This window comes from Botrytis cinerea, chromosome 14 (genome assembly GCF_000143535.2).
Source record: "Botrytis cinerea B05.10 chromosome 14, complete sequence".
Classification (NCBI taxonomy): domain Eukaryota; kingdom Fungi; phylum Ascomycota; class Leotiomycetes; order Helotiales; family Sclerotiniaceae; genus Botrytis; species Botrytis cinerea.
The window spans coordinates 1,519,688-1,546,731 of NC_037323.1; the positions used below are offsets into that span (position 1 = coordinate 1,519,688).

At 43.3% G+C, this 27,044-nt stretch overlaps 3 protein-coding genes across 3 annotated transcripts; all 3 read right to left on the minus strand.

Moving 5' to 3' along the window:
- Positions 1 to 443: 443 nt before the first annotated feature.
- On the minus strand, positions 444 to 3,316 carry Bcgsh1. The gene is made up of 7 exons (XM_024697208.1): positions 2,949 to 3,316; positions 2,820 to 2,892; positions 2,696 to 2,761; positions 2,493 to 2,644; positions 2,324 to 2,446; positions 1,689 to 2,274; positions 444 to 1,642 (listed from the first exon to the last, which is right to left on the minus strand). Exons 1-7 carry the CDS (start codon positions 2,957 to 2,959, stop codon positions 620 to 622), a joined length of 2,034 nt encoding a protein of 677 aa, XP_024553023.1. The 5' UTR covers positions 2,960 to 3,316; the 3' UTR covers positions 444 to 619.
- Positions 3,317 to 8,117: 4,801 nt separating this feature from the next.
- On the minus strand, positions 8,118 to 12,290 carry Bcltf1. The gene is made up of 5 exons (XM_024697209.1): positions 12,111 to 12,290; positions 10,782 to 12,028; positions 9,802 to 10,690; positions 9,432 to 9,746; positions 8,118 to 9,380 (listed from the first exon to the last, which is right to left on the minus strand). The coding sequence occupies exons 2-5, from the start codon at positions 10,811 to 10,813 to the stop codon at positions 9,171 to 9,173; spliced, it is 1,446 nt and encodes a 481-aa protein (XP_024553024.1). The 5' UTR covers positions 10,814 to 12,028; positions 12,111 to 12,290; the 3' UTR covers positions 8,118 to 9,170.
- An 11,248-nt stretch (positions 12,291 to 23,538) lies between these two features.
- Positions 23,539 to 26,888, minus strand: BCIN_14g03940 (hypothetical protein). Its single transcript, XM_024697210.1, has one exon. It carries the CDS (start codon positions 26,836 to 26,838, stop codon positions 23,839 to 23,841), a length of 3,000 nt encoding a protein of 999 aa, XP_024553025.1. The 5' UTR covers positions 26,839 to 26,888; the 3' UTR covers positions 23,539 to 23,838.
- Between the last annotated feature and the right edge of the window lie 156 nt (positions 26,889 to 27,044).

The window sequence follows — 27,044 nt, forward strand, 5'->3', positions numbered from 1 at the left end:
TTTCAACTTTTCGACTTTTCAATTTTCCAATTTTTTGATCTTAAATTTCTATAAAATTGATTTTAATAAAAATCATTTGTAACATTTCAAATGAAAATATTTTGAAAAAGGAATGAAAAAGTAGAGAAAATGAAGAAAATAAAGAATTGTAATTATTCTAATTATTCTAATTATTCTAATTATTCTAATTATTCTAATCATTCAAATCATTCTAATTATTCTAATTATTCTAATCATTCAAATCATTTTAATTATCGTGCTAATAATTATCTTAAATGAAAAAAAAAAAATTGAAAAAATCGAAAAGTTGAAAAGTTGAAAAGTGAATAAGACACTTGATCTATATGGCTGATAGTAAAGTAAAGAGATATAGAAAAAAATGAATACGAGTTCCCGGTCTAATTTGCAATTGATGTAGCTCATTGAACATAGAAAACTAACATTGTCAAAATAATATGCTTTCATTGAAATATTGAGTAGGCATCTAGGTATGTTAAGGAATCAATTTAATCCTCTAGATTTCTAGAGATAGAGGCTATCCTCAATGATTGTGGCCGGATATTTAATCACCCACAACTATCGTTCTAATGCTATATATGCTTTAATACTTTCTACTTCTTCAGCAGCCTTTACATCTCTCCTGGCCCAAAAATTTCTCGACATCTTTAACGCCCTTTGTGCATTCTTCTCCCAATTCAATGACTGTTTTTATTAAGTCATGGTTGATCTTTTCGTTTACGACACTATCCTTCTTGTAATCCTCATGGCCCGCAACAAAATTTCTTATCCATTTCGCTGCTGTCCACAATCTTCCGTCTGCTCTTTTCCTGATCAAATCCAAATAAGAGGCTAGCTCACACCTAGTCTGTACATCAATATTGACACTATCGAGATACGATTCGACCAATGGTATTAAGCCTGGGAAGTTGTTTTCCGAATCACTCTTGCTGCCGTTCATAATTTCATCGATAGACATAGGCGCGTATTCATCTTCCACAGGGCCAGATGGTGTAGGTGGCCTTGAAATACTAAGCGGAGTGTTGGTACCCGATGCTCTGCCAGACGCTCCACCATTCGAGGAATATGGTCGCGGCGCACGAGTTGGAAATGGATTCTTTCGAAAGTAGAATTTCTCTTCCAAGACGGCATCTCGTGCATGTGCCGTTTCCATATTTTCACTTACTTTAGTAATAGGTATGTAAAAATTGAGGTCGAAGGAGAGGATGGCTCGCGTGATGAGTACAATGAATACTGAAAAGGCAGCGTTTTCGAAATCGGTGATCTGAATTTCCATTGGCCTAAATTCTACTCTCCAACCAATGTCGTTTCCTGTTGGCGGCGGCTTAAAACGCATGTGTTGCCAATTGGTTGATTGAAGGTTCTCGAAATGATCCGTCTTCGATAGGTCAAGTTCTTTCAAATCTTCAGCGAAGATGACAATCGGATCACGAATGAAAAGATGGGCAAAGTGAGTAGCCAATCGGTCATCCATGCCCCCATTCATCAGCTCTTGTTTGACTTCGGGATCGGTTACAAGATCTGGATCCAAGTACTCTTTGCGTAATCGCGAATCTTCCGAAATGTAGGTAGAATTCGAGGCATAACGTGACTTGGGTATGCGCCATCGATCATGTAAAAGGGGCTACTAGAATTAGCTTTGTGCATGTGCTAAGCATCGCTCCACTAACCTTCTCTCCTAATTCTTCTGGAGTTCGATCGTCTACAGCCCGACTGATCTGATTCCATCGTACATCCGTGTCGGCTAAGAAGCCTTTGTAAATTGGAGTTGCTGCAGTTAAAGCGAGAAGAATTGGAGCCAGGGGACTTAATTGATCATACATTCGTCGCCCTTCTGTGATGTTTTTGGCTTGAAAAGTAATTTGCAAACAGCAGCTACCCATGCCAAAAGCCATGGCGTCCATATGAATAAAATTGTCAGGAGCAGCACCATTCCGAACATCATCATCTTCTGGCCAATTGTGCAAGTCGTAGTTGACAGTCGGATCCTTCCAAGGCCATGAAGTGTTTTCATCTCTGAATACTGGTACATTTACCTGAACCTTCCGTCCTCTTCTTGCACGAATGTTGGCTGCCAGAGTGGGAAATCGAATGTGTGGATTAGCGATTTCATCAGGAACGAATTGTGACCGTAATTTCTCTCCAGAGGGCGGGAAAAAAGGGGACGTAAATATGCCGGGTGATCCCAATCGAGGATAGGTCGTCAAAGTAATTGGATACTCTTCAGCATTCATATGCTCTTTAGCGAGCTTACGCCTTCACAACATCAGCTCCATGGACTCGCTTTAAATTTTGTATAACACACCTCCACTTCATATTAGGTTCGACGTCTAATAGGTCCTTGAACCCAATCCCCCAAGGCCTCCCAGGTGTAGCTTCAAGCATAAACCGTCCGAATTCGGGATGGAAGACCGGCAATGCGCTACCCCTTGGAATTGTTAGCGTTTTCTCTGAACTTGATCTGATAGACCCACTTGGTATTAGTGACATCTTGTAATGCTGGTACGCATCCTCCATTCGTACGCAATTCCTCATCTTGCGCCAACGCGGTTAAGATATCCGCCTGTCTCAAGGACAAGGTTACTTTCTCATCCTCATCCTTGTAGTTCACAACCAAATATTCAACCTGAAAATGTTTTAGCGACCATCCCCTATCCATGAATGAGTATCTGCTGACCTCGTCACCCCATAGTAAAGCGTCTCGCTCTTTTCCTTTCGCTCGATTCCATATCGCTAGTAGTTGCTATATTGAAGTCTATGAGCAAAGTCTACCATCATGTAGCCAGCCCTTTGAGTCGTACCTGTATGCCCCATTCCCTGACTATTTGTGCATTCTGTTTGGCTTCCGGCCACTCAAGTGGTGTTCCTAACGCACTTATAACACAAATTAGCATTGATCGTATGTTGAGTGTTATGCCGCAAATCCTTACAGAAGACCCATATCTCAAGACTCGATTGATATACTCGATTGGTATGACGAAAGTTTGTTAGGATAGTGGAAAACTTCGCAATTGATTGCCAGTGAGTTGCGATGTTCCTTATATCTAGGACTCGATGCCCCCACTTTGTACGGCGTTATCACAGCTTCATGATCCCCTCAATCCTTATCGGCTGCAAGATTTTACAATATCGGACTCGTACTGTGCCCTTAGGAAAAGGTATTCAATGGCTTCTTTCTCCTCATTGATGCTCCCCGCAGATTTTCCAAAGAAAAACTCGACGGCCTCAACGGGAGACCAATTTAGCGTACGATGTATTTGTAAGGCTGTTTACTAATTGTGATGGTACAGTGGGGTGTCGGTCTCGAAGTCTGGGCATGTGCGCTGCAGCAGCGTGGATGAGGTTAGGTTGGGTTAGGTAGCGTGAGCCTCTTGTGGCTGGTGTGGATAGTGTGGCTGATACGTCGAGCAAATTGAAGATGGATCATGTTTGAATTTAATTGGTCGCAGGTGCCATTGCTACAAGAATTGGCTACACCGTATATCGCACGCTTCTTTAAAAGGGGCCGTCAAATCCCCTGGAAATGCCATTCAATAATCATATCACTTTGCCACTTACGTTGCCATTTACGTCTCTGCTCGGTAGAAACTAGGACAACGGGGAAAGGCTCTTGGAATTTGACACTCAACCACCATACTTAACATTGCAATTTCCTCTTCACCCGATATAATATGACGTAGACGTTTCTGAGACGTTCAAGTCCAAATCGAGATTCCCGAAGTACGGGCTCTACAAGTGACCACTCCGTTTGTAGCTATCAAGGAACAGCTATCAGCTCTGAGTCTTTCGAATTCGCCTGCGCATCATCATGATGGTAGTACGATATAGACTAACAAATACTTCTTTGTGATTCAGGCTAGATTCTGTCCATGTCTCTTAACCAGAGACGTGGAACGCCGGTGCTCCTGTCTTAGTTTATGAGTTGAACGACGGAAGCTACGTTTGATCTCATGATTGTTCTTTCTCCCAGGCGAGTGCTTAGGCTATGGAGTAGATTCTTTTTCCATGATATCACACATTGACGACCTGTAGAGTGTACAGCACGGCACATATGGTTATCTTGGAAAATAGGGATCAATCTTGATTCTTTGCATAGGCATCCCATCAACCTCGAAAGGCAATTCATGCCAAGTATGGCGAGAACCACGCCACGATGGGAATTTCTGGCCAAATCGATGCATACGAGGGAGATACAGATATCCAAGTTCCGAAAATATGTAGCAAACTATCATGGTCCGTTCATCGATGAGTTCAATGATCTGAAACACGGAGCCCTGCGAATATCCATCTCATCTTCTGATATGATCGGCATTCCAATGTCGACTTTTTTTCTCTTTCGGTTTGGGATACCTGCTTACAGTATTGTCGCTCGAGCAATCTGTGCCTCTTTGATTGTTCCATCACAACAAGTACATATCTGCAAGGCGTGACTGCGTTGTCCACACAATTGGAAATCTCAGCTCATATGTTTCTATACACTGGCGGGCAATTCACGCCGCTCTTTCTTAATCGCTACGGGGATTTCTAGTGATGTCTGAAAGTCGTCCCTCACAAAAAGTTGGTCAAGACAGACAGTAATCACTGGCCCCGGCGTATGTTCGCGGGGGGCGCTTTAAGACACATAGCCTAAATTGATTGCCCCATGAAACTGCGGCGCTCATTGTGCTAATGTCCCAATCTTTGATACCGATCTTGCATCTATTTCGTAGTACCTAAAGCTCTTGCAGACTCAGGGCAAATCATGTATGATCCATGTACACGTATTTCCTCGAGCCATGTTCAAAATTTCATGTGATTAGAACAGTTCGTTTTATGTACTTAGCAATGACTTCGCAATCCCAAAATTATCACTGCTCTTTCCATTGGGCTTTTGGTAATATAGGCTCAGAAAAGCATCGAGAGATGTTTCAGGTACCCACGATCCAGGTGTTTGACAGCATCTAGTATGCATGGAAGCTACCAGTCTGGTGGGGACTTAGTGTATCGACAATTCTGGTAACAAAAGTGAGCCAGATAATCGACATTTTCCAGGCTATTTATTCTCAGCACAATGCGATACATTAATCGTGTTAGAAAAGCTGCGCATGTATATTATGAATCTCAGATCTACTCTCCTGTCAAAATATCTCCCTAGAATTTACGCCTAAATGTTCTTGATGCCTTGAAGATTGGATTGTCTTATAGTATATAACCAATTGCAAGTACCAAGATGAGGCGGAGTTGGAGTCTCGGATGGCAACATCATTAATTTTAAATAATGTTAAGTTAATCCAAACTTGTTTCACATGGCAATTGAACATGGGCAGCGAGATATACCGTGGCTATGCCTTCTCTCTAATATGTGAAGAGTTCTCTTAGGTTGCTAGCTGTCACTGCCCTTGGAGCCAGTTTGAAGGATAGATGCAAGGCATACATTACTTTGATAGATTATATCCTTACTGGTTTAAAAATGGGGACGACAAATATTCACGTCGAAGTCTTAGATTTGAGACAAACGATCTAAAACATCAAGAGTCAATCAACTTTAGGCGAAGGAACTTTCAAAGTAGCACTAGTACTACATGTAGATCTACTACGATCTACTACGATCTACTACGATCTAAAACTAAATCTACACAATTTCGAGATGGGAAGCATTCGAGGAACCAGAGGAACCAGAGAAAACCGAACCAGGAAAACTGCCTAAACATACGCAGCCAGTCTTCAATTACCAGTTACTATACTAACACTTAAAGCAATCGAGTTGTACTGTTAAGATACACCATATAATACCATGAATCATAGAATTGTCAGTTGAAGATCCATTACCAGAAGGGATTTGATGTCCCGCCAGAAATCTTCTGACAGCTACTAGTGATCTTCTGCGGAAGATACATTCTAATCGACCTACGTATTGGCTTCAATGCAACCATTGGATGTATGCACCCGGAGATTCTAGTGCGGTCTCCGAATCTCCGAGAAAAATCCACTACATCTATGTATCAAAGTAGATCACAAGCATGTTCATTACTCAGTTTAATTTGCTTAGATCACCACCCCAGCAAACATACCGTATCTCTGTACAACGTCAAGTGGCACAAACTCAGATTCCCGATCTCAAAGTCTTCCGAAGTCTCCGCAAATTCCACCGACACGTGTTCCCACCTGATGCAGATTGCCGGCTTCGCACCTAACCGTCTCTACAAATACGATAAACCTCGTGTTCATCTGCACCTGCACTTAGGGAGCCTACAGAATCACGTTTAATTTCCTGAAGTTACAAAGCATATGCAAGAGTGCAGATATAATACGCGAGTGTGTGTATAGTCTCTGGTGTACATTACATAGCTTCGCTGAGTGTGCCCGGCTACGGTGTATGCTGTGTACCTTCACATCCGAGACCCTAAACTCTTCTTGTTTGGTGTTTATCGCACTTAAATTTGATAAGAGTTTCATGAAAAATATTTGATTGGCAGTTACTAGAGTGTCAAGTGCGAAGGAATCATCATCGCTGCACATGTTTGCGTGGAATCTTTCCTGTTCAGTAGCTTTGATTGTTTCCTATGTGGCCCAGATAGGTCAATTGTGAATAAAAAGTCTAAACCTCTTTGTTTTCATGACCCTTCATCACAAGCCAATATAGCCCTCCACAACATAATTTCTTATTGGCATTCAGCGTTCTACCCCTCACCTATTTTCCTTAACTCTACTAGATCATTTCACAACATTAAAATCACAACGCATCCCTCACACAGAATCTTCCTCTCCGATCCGATCGATCCCATTACATACATCAAAAAAATGAACCTTTCTCGCCTCTCTGTTTCTGCAGCCCATCATCCGGAAATGCGCATATTTACCAATGCATTTACCGACATCCTCGAAACCCAACGTCACACGCAGATATAAAACTACATGTGCAACTGTATTCAGATTGTGTACATATCAAGCATATGCTATCGTCATGATGATGTCTCCAATATGATGCAGTGGGCGCATGTCAATACTATACTCATAAAGCCTTTTCGTTTTAATATAGAAATGTCACTCAAGTAGCACAGAATTATGGTTCCTTGAAAAAGACTGGTCTCAGTCAGAATGTTCTATTCTCAAGTGGCTAAGCATGCTTGTATATCCAAGTGGTTTTGGAATGTCAATTCATAGATCTATAAGTCCACCGATAGATATTCATTTGTAAATACACAGCGTCTGACAGTCGAGAATCTGCACGATGATGCTATCCAGTGTAGATGTTCTACTTCGATCATCTCCACCAATCGTGCCCATAGATCGTGGAAACTTAGATGTCTACTTGCACACAAATCATATTTCTCTCACAGTCAAGTAATCACGATGCATCTTGCAAAGCTTGCAGATATCTGGGTACCACTACACTGCACTGCACTGCACTGCACTGCGCTCTAACTCCCTGCTGATATCGTAGCCATGCATTCTCACCATACCATACCGTACAGTTAAGTGAGTGAAGTGACGTAGTATCCAGGCCCAATTTGAAATCAACATGTACACAACTATCCTTCCTTCTCCTAGAAAAACTGCAGAAACAGACCATCGTAGCGCATGCAGGTAACAACCATATACGGTATCTACAACATAGCATTAACTCTCCGCACGGAATACATTCTGTAGAAGTTTGTGTCACCCCCTGTCGTACCTTGCGCGCCCAAATTCTCGATCTCCACCCCCCTCGTCCACACGTGATCATTGTCTATACTATCACAGCTATCCTAGGATCACAATCTCTCGGTCTTCTCAACAAGAAGGTTTGCACGCACATGCCCTTCGGCGAAATTGCATGTACGCCAGTGTTAAAGGAACTAGGTCCCGCCGCTTTGGTCCTGTCCTCCGAGCTTGTCTCCATTTTTGTATCCACGATACGCACATTCCCCAACGCCTCAAAAGGATCGATCTGGAGCCCTGTCTCACATATGCTGACGATCGAGGCCAGTGAGTATAATCACCACCAAAAAGATACCCACCCTAGCTTCCCATACACAAAAAGTTCAAATCAAACTCACAATACAACACAGCACAGCACAATACAATACAGCGCACAGCGCATAGTGCATACACAAGAATGGATGAGGTAGCGGAAAATATGTAAATGTTATCTTAATTTCTTTCATTGCCGTCTTGTCTTTCTCTGTCCAATACTATCTCCTGATTTATCCCAGCTTATGTCATTTTAACTAAATTTAAAAATATTTGTACACCGCTAAGACCATCTGCGATCCGTGGACCCCTCATCTGACAAGCAAATGAGGGCTTAGGATCAGAGTTAGATCAGATCAGATTCAGATGCAAGATCAGCCGTCCCTTCCATCCAGCCACTTCTACGTTGTGTCTCCGAACAACGTCCGCTGAAATGCATGCCTTTTTGCTTGATTTGGAACTTCCCCCCTGCTGTCGAATCTCTTAATTCTTGAAGTATCAAAGCCAACCTAGCCTATTCCACAACGTGTGCCCTTCCTTGGCTTCATTCCCGCCTCCACCGTGAGCCCAACTCGGCCCTAAGGAATATACCAGGTATCCACACGATGACTCCCCTGAAAAGAAATCCAACAACATAGCGTGCGTGTTTTCCAGAAATTGAGTGCTAAAATCATATATTGTAGAAGAGATAAGCAATAGGTATAAAACAGTGGTATAAAATGGTATAAAATGATATCGCAGCCCAAATCCAGATCCCATGATCCGAGCCAATCACATATTTCAGTGCTACTCAAAAATCCACATCTGGTAATTGGGAATATAAAAAAACGCCATCTTATGCAGATGCCAAACCAGAGTCTCAAAACTCGTTGTACCCATAGCCGTAGCTATCAAAATCAAACCAAAACGCCTGGAAGCAGAATTTTCATATGCTTCCGCTACCAAAACTAAATAAAACCCTCTCTTTGAACGTGTACCAATATGCCAAAATGCCCCTGGTATGCGTGACCCTCAAACAAAACCAATATGCGTTCTCTACGCCCTAAAAGACGTGTAGTTATGCGACTTTTCCTATTCCCGTGATCCTCCGATCAAAACTCTCCGTAACTCCATGATGACGATCGCGAGAGATTTTCATGCTCTGTAACGCTGAATACTTTATACATTAAAATTGTGCTTTGGTAATATGTCTTTCACTAAGTAGGTACTGCTGATAAAGGCTATGACCGTGGTGAATGATCCTCCGAAGATTTGGGTCGAAGTGATGATCCGGTTGAACCTTGTGACTGCTTCATCGTGTTTTTGCGGGTAAGTTTCGCATAATGTAACCCACATGCGTTGCAAAGCGTACGGGCTCCATCTGGCCCCCTTCGCCATTCCGGAGTCTCTGCTCTGTTACAGCTGTGACATCTTCCTGGTGGAGCAGCGCGCTATTCAATTGTTAGAAACCTTTGGGCAGAGAAAATTGAGTAGATACATACTCCTCGACGTTTCTTATTATCTGGTCCACCAAAGTTTTGATGATGTCTGTCATCGCCATACATGCTCTCATCATCGTAATCAGTAGCTAATCTGGCACCGCGAGATTGCTCGTCGGCTGCATGCTGCTGCTGTACAGCAGTATCTAACATGCGGTGAAGGCAAGATACAACTCGATTACCGTGAACCAACATTTCTTCAATGGCCTTGCGGTCAGGTGATCTTTCCGGAATTGTAATGTGAGAGCGCGGTTGTTCTTGACTTATTGCGTGGAAATGGCGTGACCAGTCCTGTAAAGTAGTGCTAGAAACGTTGATCTTTGGTTGATTAGTTAGTGAATTTGACTAGAACTTTAAAGAATGGAGAACAAACTTGAGCCAAATTATTATCTACGTCCCACACCTCAAGCTGTCGCTTCAAACCCTGATTGAATGGCTCTGGTTGAGTCTTATAATTCTTGTACCCGGCACCGCCTAAATCTCTCTCATCTCGTGGTGGATAAGGTGGTTGAGGGTAACCTTGCCCATGAGGTGGGGGATGAGAAGGGTGGAACGGTTGCGCTGGAGCGTTTCCATATGGATGTTGATTGTGTAAAGGAGATGGCTGGCCATAGTCATTCGCTGGCCTCTCAACAAATCTCTCGCTGGCTCTTGGCTCCTGTTCATATCTGGAGGCCTCATATCTAGGCGCTGCATAAGAGTTTGCAGGTAAAGATTGTGGGATTGAAGGATGTAACAATGATGATGGTCTCCTTGGTTCCGCGAAGCTCCTTGAATCCAATTCTGGGCGAGAGAAAGGCGGCGGTTGAATAGGCATTGGGGGTGAAGGTTGCCGCGACTGAGATGATTGAAATCCTCCGACCTGCTCATGCGTTCGTGGTGGTGGAAGCACTTGCGATTGTGCATAGGAATTCTGCGGATGCGACGGCGGTGCAGATGCGGATACAGGTGAAGCATAAGGACCAGGCTTGCTAGCAGTGCTGCTCAGAGCTTCCTGTATCGATGGTAAAGATTGCCGATGAGTGTTGGTCTGCAATGGATGCGGGTGCGCTTTGTCGTTGGACGTCCTCCGCGACTCTGGAGGAGATATTAAACCGCCATGAGAAGTACTGGGCCATCCTGCGGAGTATGGTGCACCGTTTGAGTAGTGAGCGGACGCAGGACTGGCAGTCGGTGGTGCAGCCATTGGATTTGATTGCATATATCTCGTGTCGGTATTTATGCGCTCGATATGTTCACGGTTCATGATGGAGAGGATGCCACTAATGTTATATGAATGTCAGCTTATGTTGTGTTGAACTTGCATTAGGTTGAAAAGAATGCAGTGGCCTCAATGAGACAAGAAAGACTGACCTTGACCTACTGCCACTTTCCGCACCCTCCATTGTAAGATCTGGGAATATTTTACTCGAATCTGAACAGATTAGATGCTCGGAAACATGCGTGGAATGATATCGTGCTCTTCCGGTTCCGACGTTTGTGCTACTGTAACACCTGTTCACCTAAGCATCTACGAATCTCCCTCAGCTCGAGTATTTCTGTACTATTTCTTTGGTGTTGCTTGAGCGCTGGCCGGAATGCAAATCGATTATGAGGATGAAAAGGTAGAACGGCTAATTGGTGTGCGGCTGAAAGACAGGATTTGAGTTTTCCAGATTGCTCCAGGTAAGATTGGACGACCGAGGATCGAATTATCAAAGAAGTTGAATGTGTATTATATGGCCCGTGGCTATATATATACAGTCGATCGATTGCTGTCGACTGTCCTTTGAAAGGTCTCAAAGTGAGGCAATCGATGCGTTACCTGAGTGGCTTTCTTGCTAACCACAGGTCTTTTGTGTATGTAGGTTATTTTGAGCGGCGAAAAATGGTGAAAACGACCAGCAGATTCGTTCCAAGAATTTGAATTGAGCGCGGCTATTCCGATATAATTGTTCGATCGGAATGAGGCTGAATTACACAGAGGGGAGATTGGAGGGGAAATGGCCGACTAATTCTGGTGAGACTTTTTTTTTCTCGATTTGAATCAGAAGTTTTCTGTAGCTATATAGGGTTTTAGAATCCAGAAAAAAGCTCTAGGTCCATAAACCAAAGGCAAAAATGAACCCAATTGACTCTGTGTTTCTGTTGATCAGATTGGATGTGAAGATTCCAAGTATAAGATATGCAGAATCGTAGGGTGCGTTTCGTGAGCAAAGTTTAAGATCAATGTTTCGATGATGTTGACGGGGTGGTGGGAGGAGCAAAGGAAGAAAGCAGCAGGCTGTAACAATGCGATGTCTGCTTGCTCTAACTTTTTGCTTAGGGTTTCGCCCGGTGTAAAGGCTTGTGGAAGTGTGGAAGGAGGAACGAGGTACACAACAGGGCAGGTGAGCTTCTCGAAGTTTGGTAAGGCAAATGATAGGATAACTGTAGGAGTATAAGATAAGAAGCACAAAGGTTGGAAAGCCGGCAAAGATAAAAAGAAGCAAGCAAGAGTGTAGATGGAATAATAAGTCAAGTTTATCTGAACTGCTGAATAAGAAATATTTAGTAAATCGTGAGCGGAGTAGGACTAATTGTAGTTGTAGTTGTGGTTGTAGTGGTAGTGGTAGTTGTGACTAGCAGGTAAAGTTAGTGGAGCGGGATGAGTGGGAGGAAGCGGCAGCATCGTGCTGTGCTACCTGCTAACCTGCTACTAACTTTTGATCGAGCGGATTCGAGCCGTCACTTGTCAAGCTGGTTAGTGATGGTTTAGCTTTGAGATTCTTAGCCTTATAGAGCTAGCCTAGGGCAGGAGATCTTTTTAGTTTCCGGTACGTCTACTTGGATATAATTTCTTTTTTAAGTTCGACTAAGAGATGGATAATGTCATGGCTAAACAATAATGATAATAATAATGGATGGGGATCGAAGACTATGAAGATACAGAGTCGTAGCTAAGGCAAACCCAAACCGTCGCCAAGGATCAAGGTAGTAGCGGCAAAGCAGGAAAGAACAAGGCACTATTGACAAGGGGGATGGGTGGGTGGTATGGATCATATCGATGGTCTTTAATTAATATTGTGATTTGTTACAGGCAAAATCTGCCAGCTAGCAGCTAGTTAGGAAGAAAATCAGATCTATATCGAGTATTATTTCGCATTTCCATGGATGGGTTAGCCTTACAAATCTGCATCAATCTGTATCTAGATACAGATTGACCAACATCTAAGTTGAATCGCGGGTGGGCCGTCATTCAAAGTGGACGAACGACATGGCATCTAATGAAATCCGAATGTCTTTTGACCAGACGAGGGGCAAGCTAATCTTGAGATTTGCGAGTTTACGATGAGCCAGCAGGGATTGTAAATAAGATGCGTGGATGTGGCAGACTAGATATCCTTGCATACGTTTACCATGGGTCGGCCCATACTGATAATATGGATCTCCATAGTAATGGGAGGAGGGTCAGGGAGAGAAAAAAGATAGATGGGAGGGGTTTATTTGTGGGTCGTGGGGTGGGTGGTGAGAATGAAAATAGCAGAAGAGTGATGAAACAAATCCAACTAGTAGGGGATTTGACATACAGTATGAATGTCTTGAGAACGAAAATGATAATGGCTGTGAAAATGTGTAGAGCTAATTGAGACCAAGCACACTCACAAAATGAGAGAATATTCAAATTAATGAAATATTCTACAGATTGACCTCGTAGCCCCTTCATTTGTAGACTTTGTTCGCGTAGGACCAACAATCAGTAGCCCTACAGAAAAATAAGCAATCTAAAAGAATCCAGATGTGTATTTCTCTACTAACACATTCGCCTTATGATTAATAAATATAGATGGCATATTATTATATCTTTATGGGGTAATAACGAATCTAATCATAGTGCTCAAAACAAGACTTTTTCCCTGATAAAGTCCGATCTGATGTAGGCGAGCGAGGTCAATCTTTAAACTGGACTTGACGTTAAACTCAAAATGACATTCAGGCTACATACCATACCTTAACTGTTCGCGATCATGATCGCTTATTGTTATGACAACATCGGAGTAAATCCGTGGCGTTATCTGGTAGCTCAGGTTCAAGCATATCTACCTAACCAGCTACTAGTGATACCTACCTTTATGGCACGAACCGTTGGGAACGAAGTCAAATCTCCAGAGAAGTCCCCGTATCACATCGCCGAGATCATCACTAAGATCTGTACTTCTGGGTCACATTCAGGGGCCGATCGCCAGTTTTATCATTACAAATATTGTACATATATGTCTCCATATTGTTACCTATCGTGAATCCCATTTTACTTGCGATGATCCCGTCGCCATTTTAAAGTTTTCCGATCGTTACCAACCTGCAACTCGCTACGAGCTTTAGAATCTCACAGTACAGACGGAATGGCCATTTATTCGTGGGTGGCCCCAGCAAATCACCCTGGACTAATGCACCCTGGATCGGGACCCTGGATGATGCACTCAATTTTGTGTCTCACAATCACTTGGCTGTTCTTCGTGGCCATCTCTCGATGAGATAGAAGTCACGTAAGCATGATACCTACATCTGGTGCATCGTACAGCAAGCAGTGCCGGTATTTTACATCGTTGGCATTGTTGCCTATCAAATTCCCAAATCCAAACATCTCCTACTGCACCACGTGCAGTATCCAGATACGCGGCCACAATTTGTAAGATCGTGTTACTTGGATTATTATGTACAGTGACTTTTCCTGCGTGTCTCCACTTCAATACGTATCGTATTCTGTTAAACCTTTCGTGATTATCTTCACCTACTGCTCCAGTAGGCAACCTTTGCATGATCCGTATCATTGCTGACGGACAAATCACAAGTGCATGTTATTTATCCTCAATTTGCATATTGTACAACTTGTCCTGCCTTTGTGCTACCAACTTCATTTTCATCACAGATTCGGGTACTCGCCATATCTTACCGCAACTTACCGCTCTCGCCATTGCCATGGAACACGAACACACTGGGGCCTTTGCCCACTTCGTTCATCACCTTCTGTTGTTGCAGAAGCTGGAACGTTGAATCTTTTCCTCCACATATATGTCTAGAATAAAGCATTTGTTCTCGGAAAGTCTAAATTCCTGACTGAGGAGCACATGGTGGCTCGTCCCCTTTGAGCCGAAATCTCCCCAAATCTCTTAGGTCTTTTAATTACAGAACAGAGGTCAATTTCTACAAGGCTACACGACAGATCACTTCCCTTTACGATGTTGCCAACTTTAATTTTTCCTTTGGAGCCGTCAAGCTTTGAATGCTAATGGTCTTACGGAGGCTTTGCTAAGAAAAACGTCGGCTGATAGAAAAAAGGGGATGAGGCCATGGGCCATTGCCTAGAATCCTCATTAAATCTGGAGGGCGTATGTGTTACATTCACTAATTAACTGCAGGTTCTAGGGTGCTATACTCGCATACTACTACTTGCTAACCTCAGAAATACTGATTGCTTTGATGAAACCTATCACGGCAGTCATAAACTCATGCACTCATGCACTAAGAAAAATTGTTCTTATAACACGTCGGCCATTTTGGGACTCGTCACTAACAGTTCTTTTCCTTTGTTGGTATCCAAACCCTTGATGATACAGAGATTGCATTGAAGATCTTCCTAATTCAGACATCGGCATATTTTCCCCCCTGACAGTTTGTGGCTGCGGTTATCGTTGTGCTGCTGTCTAATAATCCCAATTTGTCGCATCGAGGTACTTTGCCGACGGAGATAATGCAAGTTTAGCCTCATACAGTGCCCAAAAAGTTTCCTTGCCAAGATGATCCAGAAGGATTTTCATTCAGCTTGTTGATCCAAAAGTTGGAAGTCAAACTCTATAGTTGTGCCGCAAAGAACCCAAAATGAAGTTTGGACTTTCGAAGTCCGCATTTGCGGAAAAACGTTCCAAAGCTCGGATCTTCCAGCGGAGTATTGCTTCAGATTGTTGGATATGTTCTTCCTAAGCAATTTGAATCCTTGTAGATAGATACCTTCAGATCTCTTTTCAGAACAGCCCTCAAACAAATGTCAATCTGGAGGGTTCCAAGTAATTGTTTTGACAGCTGCATGTTTCGGGATCTCACACCCAAGCGATCCGCTTCCATCCATCCATCTGTAGTCTTCCCTCGTGAGTCTTGGCCAACACTATCATTACCTTACCGCCTGTGGGGATTTCAACGTCTACGCTCGCAGAAGCAGACGCGCACGTATTACATGTCTTTGGTGACTTTGGTGACTCGGTGAGTGTGATATATATGACACTCTCTGCTGGCCAGCGAATCCTAGTAGCTTGGGTCAAACGATGCATCATTTACAATATGAGCGAGCCATTAAACCACATCAAGACTAACATTATGTCATAATTTTGAAGTTCTTTTCAACATTTCCCATTTTATCCGAGACCTGAGATTATCCTGATTTTTGATATAGAATAAATCACTAGGAAAACTGGATAAAATGGTGTCTGTAATCATTGCTGCTTTGAAGATCGAAATCATATGAGGACTACTATTGCCAGGGGTTCCTTACAATGGGTGTTGATCTTCCTAGTGACATATTCCCCGAACACGAACTGATCCCATCGGAATGATCCAAGATTCGAATAATCTTAGCAGGAATTTTAAGTTAGACCCATCCAGATCCAAGATTGTGTCTTTCCACAACAAGGAGGCTCATCATCGCCACGTGAAACTCATGGATAGGCCTTGCTAGAATCGCAACGGTTTTCTTCTCTTGAGTCTAATAACATGATTGCTAGGATTTAGTATCTAGTATTTTTGTTTTGACAATAAGATGTTTACGATACACGCACCATATTATTTGCCGAGTACTTACTTTGTACGACTGTCCTTCTCCTCATTGATGAAGACGACGGAGCAAACTATCCTCGTTGAGCTTCATGATGCACAAAGCCCCCCTGATCATGCACATCGTTGCACATCTTCCTACACTCTCATTCGACTCCCCAAAATCTTACGGCCGCGCACAAACATCATTCATGGATGACAAGGCCACTGGATCGCCGATTAATACCCTTGTGCCCCGTAGACAAAGATCTAAATCCTCCCCACTGTGTCGGATCCAGAAAATTTCAAAGGAAAAGGATGATTAGCCCTTGTGCTAATTGTGCTAACAGCACGATGCGTATGCAAATTGTACAGATTACGATTAGATTCTAGTCAAAAGACTAATACTCGCAGTAGTTTTGAGACTACAATATAGGTAGGTAACTGTCAAAGAATCTTCCTTCCCACCTTTTAACTTCATCCGGGCCTCTGAAAATCTTTCTTTTGTTTCTATAGGTAGTTTTTCGTTGATACCCAAATGTTGCATGTGAGCCACTAAATCAGATGGTGGCTAATAAGTCACGACAATGAACGGGGGAAATCTCCTAGTCAAGTCAGCCACATTTATAGCTCGATCGATGTCTGCATCTCAAAACTTCCTCCAAATGAGACGCTTCATGTATGTTCATCTCGGCAAAAATTTGGACAAGGCGGACACCAAAGCTAGAAATGATAAAGTGGACACTTGGGCTCGGACGGGATCTTCATCAGTTCTTACTGGAAGTTGGTGGGCCCCGTCGAGGCTTCTAGCAAAGGGTTTTGCCGTTTGCCCGTTTCAAACTGGGCATTCACGTGGTCTTCCTCTGAATTCTTGAGTTCATTGAGTTGACAGTTGTCTCTCACAATTAGTCCCAATTGACTTAATCACTCTCAACACCTCATGGTTTCGAATATTGCCACCATTTCAGGTAGGACAACCTCACAAGCGCCTGAGAAGTCTGATAATGACAAGGGGTTCCAAATGATCTATTTAGACTTCGGAGGGTATGCTGAAATTGTTGGTGAATGGGCGTAAGTCGTACGATTATTCCTTACCGAGGGGCTTGAGGCTTGTGGGAACGGGAGCGCCAACGTATGATAAAAAAGTTGTTGACTCATGTCACCGTGGTCAGCTAGAATCTACTAAGATAATAGATCGTGAGATTCGAAAAAGTCTAATAATCCCTCGATCGAGTTCATCTTTGTGCTCGTTAGACTCCGTAGAAAATTAACGATTAGGCCGAGTCAGTCTTCCCTAAGCTCCCTTTCGAGTCTCCCCATTTTTTTGCGTGCGGATCTCCTCATTCACATCCGCACCAGTATTACTGCTTTAATCTTAGGCATTTCCTTTTTGTAAACGTTCTATTATCAATTTTGAAGATCAAGTTATTGTCGGACGGTCAAGATGAACACGTGAACACTGTGAAGTTGCTGCTAATCCATCACTATCACCGTCCCACAGCTATTGCAACGTATATTACACTCCATATATTTCCTAAAAAGTCGAGACGAAAGCAATCTATCGCATCGAAATGGGAAGGTTAATCGACCGATCTCATGCATATTGAAACCCTGATGCTTGCTGGGGATAGTGTCTGCTCCCATGGAGATATTGCTAAGACGATCCTGAGATTTCCGACCGAACCCTTCCATCGGTACTCCATTCAAGTCACTACTTCGCCCGACGGTGTGCATCTTTCTCCTGGAAGAATTGTTTCTATGATACCACCATTTATTAGCCTTGTGTTGCAACGCAAAAATCCTGGTTATTGTGATGCATGCAGGAAACAATCACTTCTCTCATCGTTTTCCCCACTTGAGGTTTTTACCCCAGCACAGGAACCCAGAAAGTGACCAGGAGTCGCAGATACTTTCCAAATGATTTCGCTGCGCGAGCTATCGATAAATCAATCCTACGAAGCATCAGATCTAAGAATTTCTTGGGCATGGCATGATTTCTTACTGGGCCCCTACTTGTCCGCATTCGGTCGCCCAATATATCGATATTGAAATGCAGTACCGTTCAATCATTGATATTGTGGCTTACGGCACAGCAACCGTTTTTCTACCCCAAACATGTCACAGACTAGGATCTAGAGACATGCAGGGTTTTCATTATCCAGAAACTTCAAACCGCAGGATGGAATCTGTCCTAATCCTCGCAAAGCCCTCGCTCGCGTAGGGAGATGTAAGCTTCATCTAAGATCTGCTTATCTTCAATTCGACTCCTTGCCCTGTATTTCTTTTCGACTCGGGTTCGACAAACTGCCACACTGCAGGTAATTCATGGGCGCATAAAGAGTAGGCGTGAGTTAATAACGAATATATGCTTACAACCTGCGGGGTTCTGCTCACCGAGCTGAGTTTGGCTCGCACAGTGGTCCAATCCCAAATCCCACCTTTAGTTCCGCTTTCCAACAACCCACCGGCCCCAACATATGCACTACAGCACAACAGGATAACAGCATCGCAGTGGGCGAACCCTACAACGAATTTTGAAATATCGATCTTCATATCTGAATGGAACGTTCCGCAGTTTGGCCAAGGGTTCGACCAGATTCCCCATGTTCATTGATGTCAAGATGAAAATCTCATCTGCGAAGATCTCCAAAAATCAAGTATATGTGCTTATTTTCTGATAGATATCCCAACCTCCATCCATTGGTATGATCATGGTTGGGATACTGCATACTCCCTCACTAGCTTACCAAGATATCATCTGAAAGCCTTTTTACCACTCATAGTCTGTCATCACACGATTGCATCGCTGTACTAAAATGTGAACGATTACCTTTGCGGAAGATTGTCTCGCGCTTGCATCTGCAGGTGTGGGTGAACGGGTATCTAACAGATTAAGATCTCAAAGATTTCCTGTCATCTTACCATCTCATCTTGTATAAGCCGGACTTTGTACTGCCGCAATTCTGCGCCTAGATTCATGGGGGATACAATGACATATTGTATCACCTTACTGGCTCTCATCACATCAAGTCCGGCATGATTGCAGAATGTGGAAGGCTCAACCTCCACAGTAAGGAGAAAAAAAAACCTCACGTGGCACCAAAAGGCCATTTGCTTCTTGGATCTTCACGTTGTAATCGCTTTTTCTTTTCCTGCCAGCTTCCAATAAATTGCGACACGATTCAGTGAAAAATAAACGCGACTCCTCTAATTTCTATCAACTTGCATGTCTACCCAGTAGCAAATCATTCGATGTGATTGATCTTAAGTTTAAGATGTCCGGTGTAGGTAGGTACGTAATTGTTTCATCTGCATTCTCGTCCCAATACAGAAGCTTCATCGGCAATAGACGTCTACAAAAAGAATTCTATTTTTAGCAGTGTCAAGTGATGTGTGCGGACGAGAATGGCTCAGTGACTTCAGTCAGCCTTCAAACTATCAGATGCATATAAACGTGTATTTTGAACACGACGTTGAGGGAAATACAGAGGTGGCGTGTGTGAGTCTTCACGTTTTGTGGCGTATGAAAGAATCGTCGTGGCAATGTCACCGTGCGGTATGTTTTCTTTTTCTTCTCAAGGAAATGATGAAAGCAAGGAAGCTCGTGACGGACCGCCTGTCGCTTGCAAAAGAGGGCTTGAGTCCATCAGATTTGTGCAAAGATTGGCCCTTGTTGTTCATATGAAAAGTCCGAACGCCAATTTCATGTGATTACGATAATTTTTGCCGAGGGTGGCCCATGAATGTCTCGCTATTAAGCGCTGGACGACACGATGTCAGAAATGTATCATGTTGTCTCTTATCCGCCTGCATGATTCTCTCAGGCCCGTGTCTTAAGTCAAGGGAACGTTTACACCAGTTCGAAAGTACGCTTTCTTATCGTACCTCTTTATGTCTTGCCCGCAAGCCGTTGTTCAAACCGTTAGACGCGTGGACGAACAGCGAAAGGCTGGACTCAATCTAAAAAGAACTATCATGTCATTCAATTTTGCTAAGGTCTGGAAGTTTCCGGATTGTGAATAGTTTCAAGATGTCTAGTTTTACAATTTTCCTTCCCTCTTCTCCTTGCTTCCCTCCACCGTTTATCGAAAAAATCCATTTCCCTTTGACGAGCTTGCCGCCATAAATTGAAGACTTCAAAGAACATTTATTTTGAGACATTGACTATACCATGTAAAGGCAATGTCCCGCGATGCTTCAATGTCAGTGTGTGCAGGACATAAAAACATAAACTCTCCGAATGGTCTCATAATTATTCCGTGGCTGCGTGGCTGAGAGCTCTCAAGAAATACTTCTTTCATCCTTCGATGATCTTTCCTTGCATATCTTGTACACCGATCAATAGAAAGATCTCGTTCCTCGCAAGTGCAGATCAGCCGGGAGAATTCTGAGTCACGAGCGTGTTCTCTAGTTGCATATGTATTCAGATAAAGTGTGATTAGGGTCCCAAAAGGTGGAGAAAGGATCTACTGCTAGTGGTACTTTACTGCCGAGACACCATGTCGATCGGCGGACATTGTTCAGCTTCCGCTAGAGATCGCTAGGGGTCGATTGCCCTAAAAAGTTCGATGACGAGAAAGTTTCCTAGGAATAATTGCTCGGGAGCAATGTTGTCCAGTCTCACAGATCCAGATTCTTCGGATCTGGTGGAATCTATCAATGGAGATCCCTAGGTCACCGGGGTACGAAAATTGGAATAATTCAGGGGCTGAGAATTGGAGCTCAGTTCACTAAGAGCACATTGCGGCCAGCGACCTACACGCAAAGTCACAATTGGAGATTTCAATCACAATATTCCATGTAATAAATTGATTTATTAAGCACACATATTTTATTTTATTGAAGATTTCTTCATATATCTCATCTATTACAAAATACAACATACAAAGTTACATTTTGATATTCAGGGGCTTACTAGCAGTCGGCGTAAAATATTGGTGGTCACAGCTTTTGAATACCTATCCACCTGAACATCTAGTTATACGTCGTATAGTATGCGGACCCTTCCTTCGATCATGGGTGCGTGCAGCCTTTCCAATTAAGCTTTCTAGACCATAACTCATAGCCACAACTACAACTACAATGTTTACAGGAAGGCTTGCACGCTTGATATCATCTTCTCTCGATTATCTTTAGCGTTCAAGTGGACATTCAATATGCGCACAGACTGCCTCTTCCCCGCTACCTAAAAGCAAAGCGAGAATCAATCCAAACAGGCTTGAGAGATCAACCACGCTCCCCTCTTTTTAACTGCTCTGCATGATTTATAATTACCTCATAATTCCATCTATCCACACACCTCATGTGTACTGTGCATCTGTGCAAAAGGCCACCTCGCAGACGCCGCTAAACCTGCAATAAGAAGAGCATAATCACATTTCAAAGGAAATGAACAACGAAACGACAGGACACCATTTTTTTGTCTACACACCTTCTTCACCCTTGACATTATTACACCTGAATAGATATTAGTGATCCAATATTGATGTGTTGTTGAAGACTTGGCGTGGATTTCAGCTGTCGTTTCGGAAATCGGTCTTTCATTGAAGCTGAACGCTTTGACGACGACAATGGAGACCACGAAAACTCAATTTTTCAACACACCTAATAGACGGTGACTCCTTTTCTTTCCTGTCCTCACACATTCCATTGTACGATTCTCCACAAGGGAATAGTACACCGCATGTATACCCAACTTCTCACCCGCTGTTTCTACCTAAGACATCCGCCAAAACATCTCGCAAGGATTCTCCCGTTCTCGGTTGGCGATGGAGGGAGCAAAATGATCAGGCGGAAATGCTCGCTGAAATCGAAATGTAGCGAGGAGATCGGGGAGGAGATACACTCACTCCACTTACCTAAGATTCGCTTGCGGATTATCGTCATGTTGAAGGACATTTTTTTTTTGTTCACTCCGCAAAATTATTGATTCTTCAAAGGCGTTTTTTTGACTTACGATGTTTCACTTTCCGCAAAGACTTGCAAGTGTCGAGTGTCAATGTTGAATATTGAGTTTGATTTTGGCTTTGATGAAGTCTCAATCGCAAGTTTGTGGCATATGTCTAGGTGTTAGGTAAGGGTGGTTGGTGTAGCCGAGTGGCGATAGACACTGATACATTGATTTGCGCGGGAGGGTAGGTAGCTGAGTATATTTTTATTGCCTTTCAACGCAGCCGTGGCGTGCTTCTATTGCTTCTTAAAATACGTATATTTCGTGTATCTGAGGGTTGGAAACCCATGGGTTATCACAGGAATGGCGTAGGTGGCGCCACCTCTTCCTCGAGACGGGATTCAGAGTTTTGGAAGCTGCAGCCGTGAGAACTATCTATTGTGTTTATGGTTCAAATGTCTTTGAATCTTCCCTGAGTGGGGTCGCTCATACGAGTTGAGATTCGAAAGCACTCGGCTTGAGATGATGGATGAGCGTGCTGCACATCTCATTTCAGGATTTATCGATGTAGAAATCAGTAAACGCAGTCAGATCTATGTGTAAACACTTATGGAGTGCAAATAATAGACGACGATAGGATAGGAAAATCTCCATGCAATACTGTACTATGTAGTTGAGAAGACTTGGCATATCATCATATGTACTGCGTAAATGTAGCCAGATCTAAATGTAAACATTTATAAAGTGCAAATAGTAGATGATAATAGGAAAATCTCTATACAATACTGTACTCTGTAGGGGAGAAGATTTGATATATCATCATATATACTGTAAGGACAAATCTACCCTACTCAGGAGAAACGAAACCATATCGGCTATTCAAGTACACATTAAATCCTGGCGTGAATCAACTCATTAATAGTGGCAGATATATCAAGATAGTATGGTAACAAAGTAGATGGTATTCACAAGTAAATCTTAATCTCAAGGGCTTCATTTGTATGCATCTATTTACTCACATATCATATTTACTTGTCTGCCTAGCTTATTCATCTGTCTACCAAACCCATAGAATGAAAGTACCGTAATCCTCTTCCCCTGGCCCTCAAATAGACCCTCGTATATTTCACCTCGCTTCATTCTACTGTCCTTCACATATCCCCAGATACATACAGCAAAAAAATCAAACACAAATAATCCATACTCAGCAAATACAAATTCCCAGTATGAAATTAACTAACTAGCATATCTTCCACTCTAGAGTCAGTCAGTATAGCAGTAGCAGTAGCAGTAGCAGCAGCAGTAGCAGCATCAGTAGCAGTAGCAGTAGCAGTAGCAGTAGCAGTAGCAGTAGCAGTAGCAGTAGCAGTAGCAGTAGCAGTAGCAGTAGCAGTAGCAGTAGCAGTAGCAGTAGCAGTAGCAGTAGCAGTATATAATCCATCTATGCATTCATGACCATGATCAGCTTCATAAAATCGTATTCTTATTTCCTACATCCAGAGCTTGTATACCAAACTTTCGTTCCTAATGTCCGGCTCCCAGTCTAATCTGATCTGATCTGATCTAATCTCAAGCTACCATTATCCAATATCTACCTCCGTACTCCTTTCTGCCAAACCAAAATATCATATCTATCCTACCTTATCATACCATGCTCTCTGCACACGTATTATTCTCGCACCTCTTATCTCATTATATCTCTCCCCTCCCCATCTCCCTATCTCCAATCCCCAGTCCCCAAACTCAACCCCATCCCTATCACAAACCTCCCCTCCCATCCCTCAACCCCCTCAACCTCTCATCCGCCCTCCGAAACTCCTCTTCCATCCGCTCTCTCCGTCTCCTCCTCTCCTCCATCTCCTGCAGATTTTCCATTTCTGTTTTTCTGCATACGAGAACTGGGTTCTTTTTTCGGATTTGTAGAGGTCGGATGTGGGGGATGCTGGGATCGAGATTGAAATCGGGATCGAGATTGAGATCGTGTGGGGAAAGGGGAGATATTGTGTTGGAAGAAGTTTTGGGGGGAGTGTAATGTAGGGAAGTTGGAGATGGAGATTGGGAGTGGAGGTGGAGGTGGAGTGAAGAGGGAGATGAAGAGAGGTAATGTGGGGATTGTGGTGGAGTGAGGGTAGAGAAAGGTGGTTTTTGAGAGTGGGGGGAGGTGGAGAAAAAGTTTGTAGGTGATGTAGATGGGTGTGTAAGCTGCGACAACAGACCCGAACTCTTTTTACATATCTCCCTACTCACATATAAATTCTGGCCCTTTTCCCCGTCCCAAGATTTTCCGCTTGCATTTCCCTCGAGAGGACTAACTGGACTCACAAGTTTATTCAAACCCTCGTCCGAATCAAGAGGGCTCACATCACCCGGACTATTCCTCAACACGGCATCCCAAGTACCTATCGTATGATTCGCGTATACATCTATCGGACCTTCTATTAGCTCTTCCCGCGATACTTCTCCTGGTACCTCCTTATCCATGCTAGATCTCACAATCCCCTGCTCTTCTTCTTTGATATGCTCCACGGAAAACCTGCCCGTTGCATCGCGACCAATCTTAGGAAGAACAGTAACGTGTTTCGCGTAAGTTTTCGGGATTGCAGGAACATCAGGAATTGCACTGGCATGATTTTGAATAGGATGCTGCACATTCGAACTACCTATTCGTCGTCGAGACACTTTGGTGGATGTCTTGGGAGAGATTAGATTTGTCGTAATTTCTTCATCGAGGTCTCTGTTGCGCGAAGGTATAAATTGTGAAATGGTTGTCATGGTAGATATTCTATCAATCGTTCTTTCTGGTACCGGAAGATTAGTACGAGGTTCGGGCTTGGATGCGGGTGCACCTTTTCGATTCCAAATTCGAGGTGATTCGCGACCTTGTTCACTCGGTTTGCCTTTCCGGGGCAGGGATAGAATTGTGGTTGATGAGGGCAGAGATGAGTAGCGAGTACCAGCGATAGTTTCTTGCGTAGGCTCTTGTAAATTTGGCAATAAAGGTTGGGTTTTTGTTGGAGCCTGATGAATACTGGAGAGAGTGTTGTTCTGGGTGAGTTCATTAGCCAGAGGATGTCGAGAATGTGGAAGATTCCCTGTGTTACTTCTCTTAGGGAAAGAAAAACCATGAGGAGGAGGTTCCTCTGAAGTATCCTGGTGGCATCGAGCATCACTTGTATTGCTCCTCTTATGCAAGGCAAATTCCCGAAGATGTTCTTTCATCATGTTATTTCTCTGCGGTATATCCAAACACCTCGGCGACTCAACAAAATCCATGACACGCTGCGAATTTGCAGAAGTCACTTTCTCGGAATCATTCTCCGGCGTCCACTGAGCTCCGGCAATTCTATTCTCGTCCCCCTGAGCATTCGGTAAGATCACACTATAACCCGTGACATCTAAACTTGAGCCTTGAGACCGAAAAGGTGTGGTAATCGGCAACGCTTCAGTGCTAGGAGAGTGTACCAAATGACTTAAAGCATGAGGTCGAGGAGGTATGTGAGTAGGCGATGAAGGTGACGAAGTTCCAAACCCTCTTTTCCAAACTGCAAGTACATCATCGATGTTATCCGGTGTTAGATTAATTGTATCCCTATCAATTTCGTCGGTAATGATATCCATTCGCTCCTCATCAGATTGAGAGAACTCAGTTCCTCGGCTCATTCTTCCTGGTCCACTTGAGTGAGTATCATGACTCCATCGCTCTGGTGCCTCTTCCTGGTAGCTGTTTTCGAAGTCGGAGATTGTAGAATCCTTAATACAAGGATCGGCAACTGCAGGATTGTCTGCAAAGGGATTTCGACTGATTTCACTCATACATTCTCCAGCACGCCTCTCGGCAGTCCACTTCTGTGATGCATTGTCTTGACGTTTTTGAGGTATCTCGATAGGTGCCGAAACCGCATTTGATATCGCAATTTCTGTACCACTGCTGCCTGCAACTACACCTTGAAAATGAAGGTCGAGAAATTCTTTAGGCGTAAGATACTCATATCCCGTAGCATCATCAACCCTACGATCATCTGCCGATGCAGACAGAGAACTTTCCTCTCCCATGTCTTCGCTCTTCTTGCCTCCTCGGAAACCGCCAGTGATCGTATTGAATCTATTGAGTTTTGATTTGACAGTACCCTGTGTCGGCGATTTATGCTCACCTGTTGCTGCGGTGTCCTGCTCACTCTTCGGTCGAACAATTATTTTTCGTAGACTTCCAAATACGTTGGGTTTTTTGGATTTACTCTTTATTGGAAGACTTTGCGTTCTCAATCCGTCAAGCTTGAGCTCTTGCGTGCTTTCATTGATCTGATCGTATATATCGTGCGATGGTCCAGCGTCGAAGATTGCCTTGTTTGTTCCAGAAAGATCTAGAGAAACATTCTTCAGTCCTTTCTTCTCGCGTCGTGCCTCTTCCGTTCCATTCTCATGTACTCTAACACCCTTGACTCTGCCAGTCTCATCTCCAATTGCCAAAATTTCAAACGTCCCTATGGCCAACATGTAGTTGCTCTCCTCACCCTTTCTCCAGTTTCCTTCTTTCCCCCCAACAGTACTACTATCAGATTCGTTTTCCCTCTCCACCCACTGTACCACAAACTCGTCACTCTCCTGGCCTCGGCACTTGCGGCAGCTCACAAAGTAATGAGCAATAGTCGGAGGGTTCTTAACACACTTTTGTCGTGGCGTACCAAGGTACAAGGGGCAGCGGTGGGTATAGTTTTTTTTGTGGTTGCACTTTAGTATTATTGTGTATGTATTGCACATTTCTGGTTCTTGCGTAGATTAAATAAGAAGAAGACTTTGGAGACATATTCAAAGTAACAAATTACATATATTTAACACGAATATGATTCTTTGCTAAGAGAAATGATGATTGGATCTAGGAAACTGGTGATTCAAGAAGTAAAGGGTCATTTGCTGCAAAGAAACCAATAACAATAGATAGAAATGAAGAAACGAGTACACTTCTG

Bases quoted from the DNA above. Each gene is read 5' to 3' on its own strand.
- Bcgsh1 (XM_024697208.1), bottom strand. The intron at 2,645-2,695 runs GTCAGCAGATAC...AAACATTTTCAG, and splicing joins CTTTACTATGGGGTGACGAG to GTTGAATATTTGGTTGTGAA. The intron at 1,643-1,688 runs GTTAGTGGAGCG...TAATTCTAGTAG, and splicing joins CAGAAGAATTAGGAGAGAAG to CCCCTTTTACATGATCGATG.
- BCIN_14g03940 (XM_024697210.1), bottom strand. From the start codon at position 26,838: ATGTGCAATACATACACAATAATACTAAAGTGCAACCACAAAAAAAAC.
- Bcltf1 (XM_024697209.1), bottom strand. From the start codon at position 10,813: ATGGAGGGTGCGGAAAGTGGCAGTAGGTCAAG. The intron at 10,691-10,781 runs GTCAGTCTTTCT...ATATAACATTAG, and splicing joins GAAAGTGGCAGTAGGTCAAG to TGGCATCCTCTCCATCATGA. The intron at 9,747-9,801 runs GTTTGTTCTCCA...AATCAACCAAAG, and splicing joins TAGATAATAATTTGGCTCAA to ATCAACGTTTCTAGCACTAC.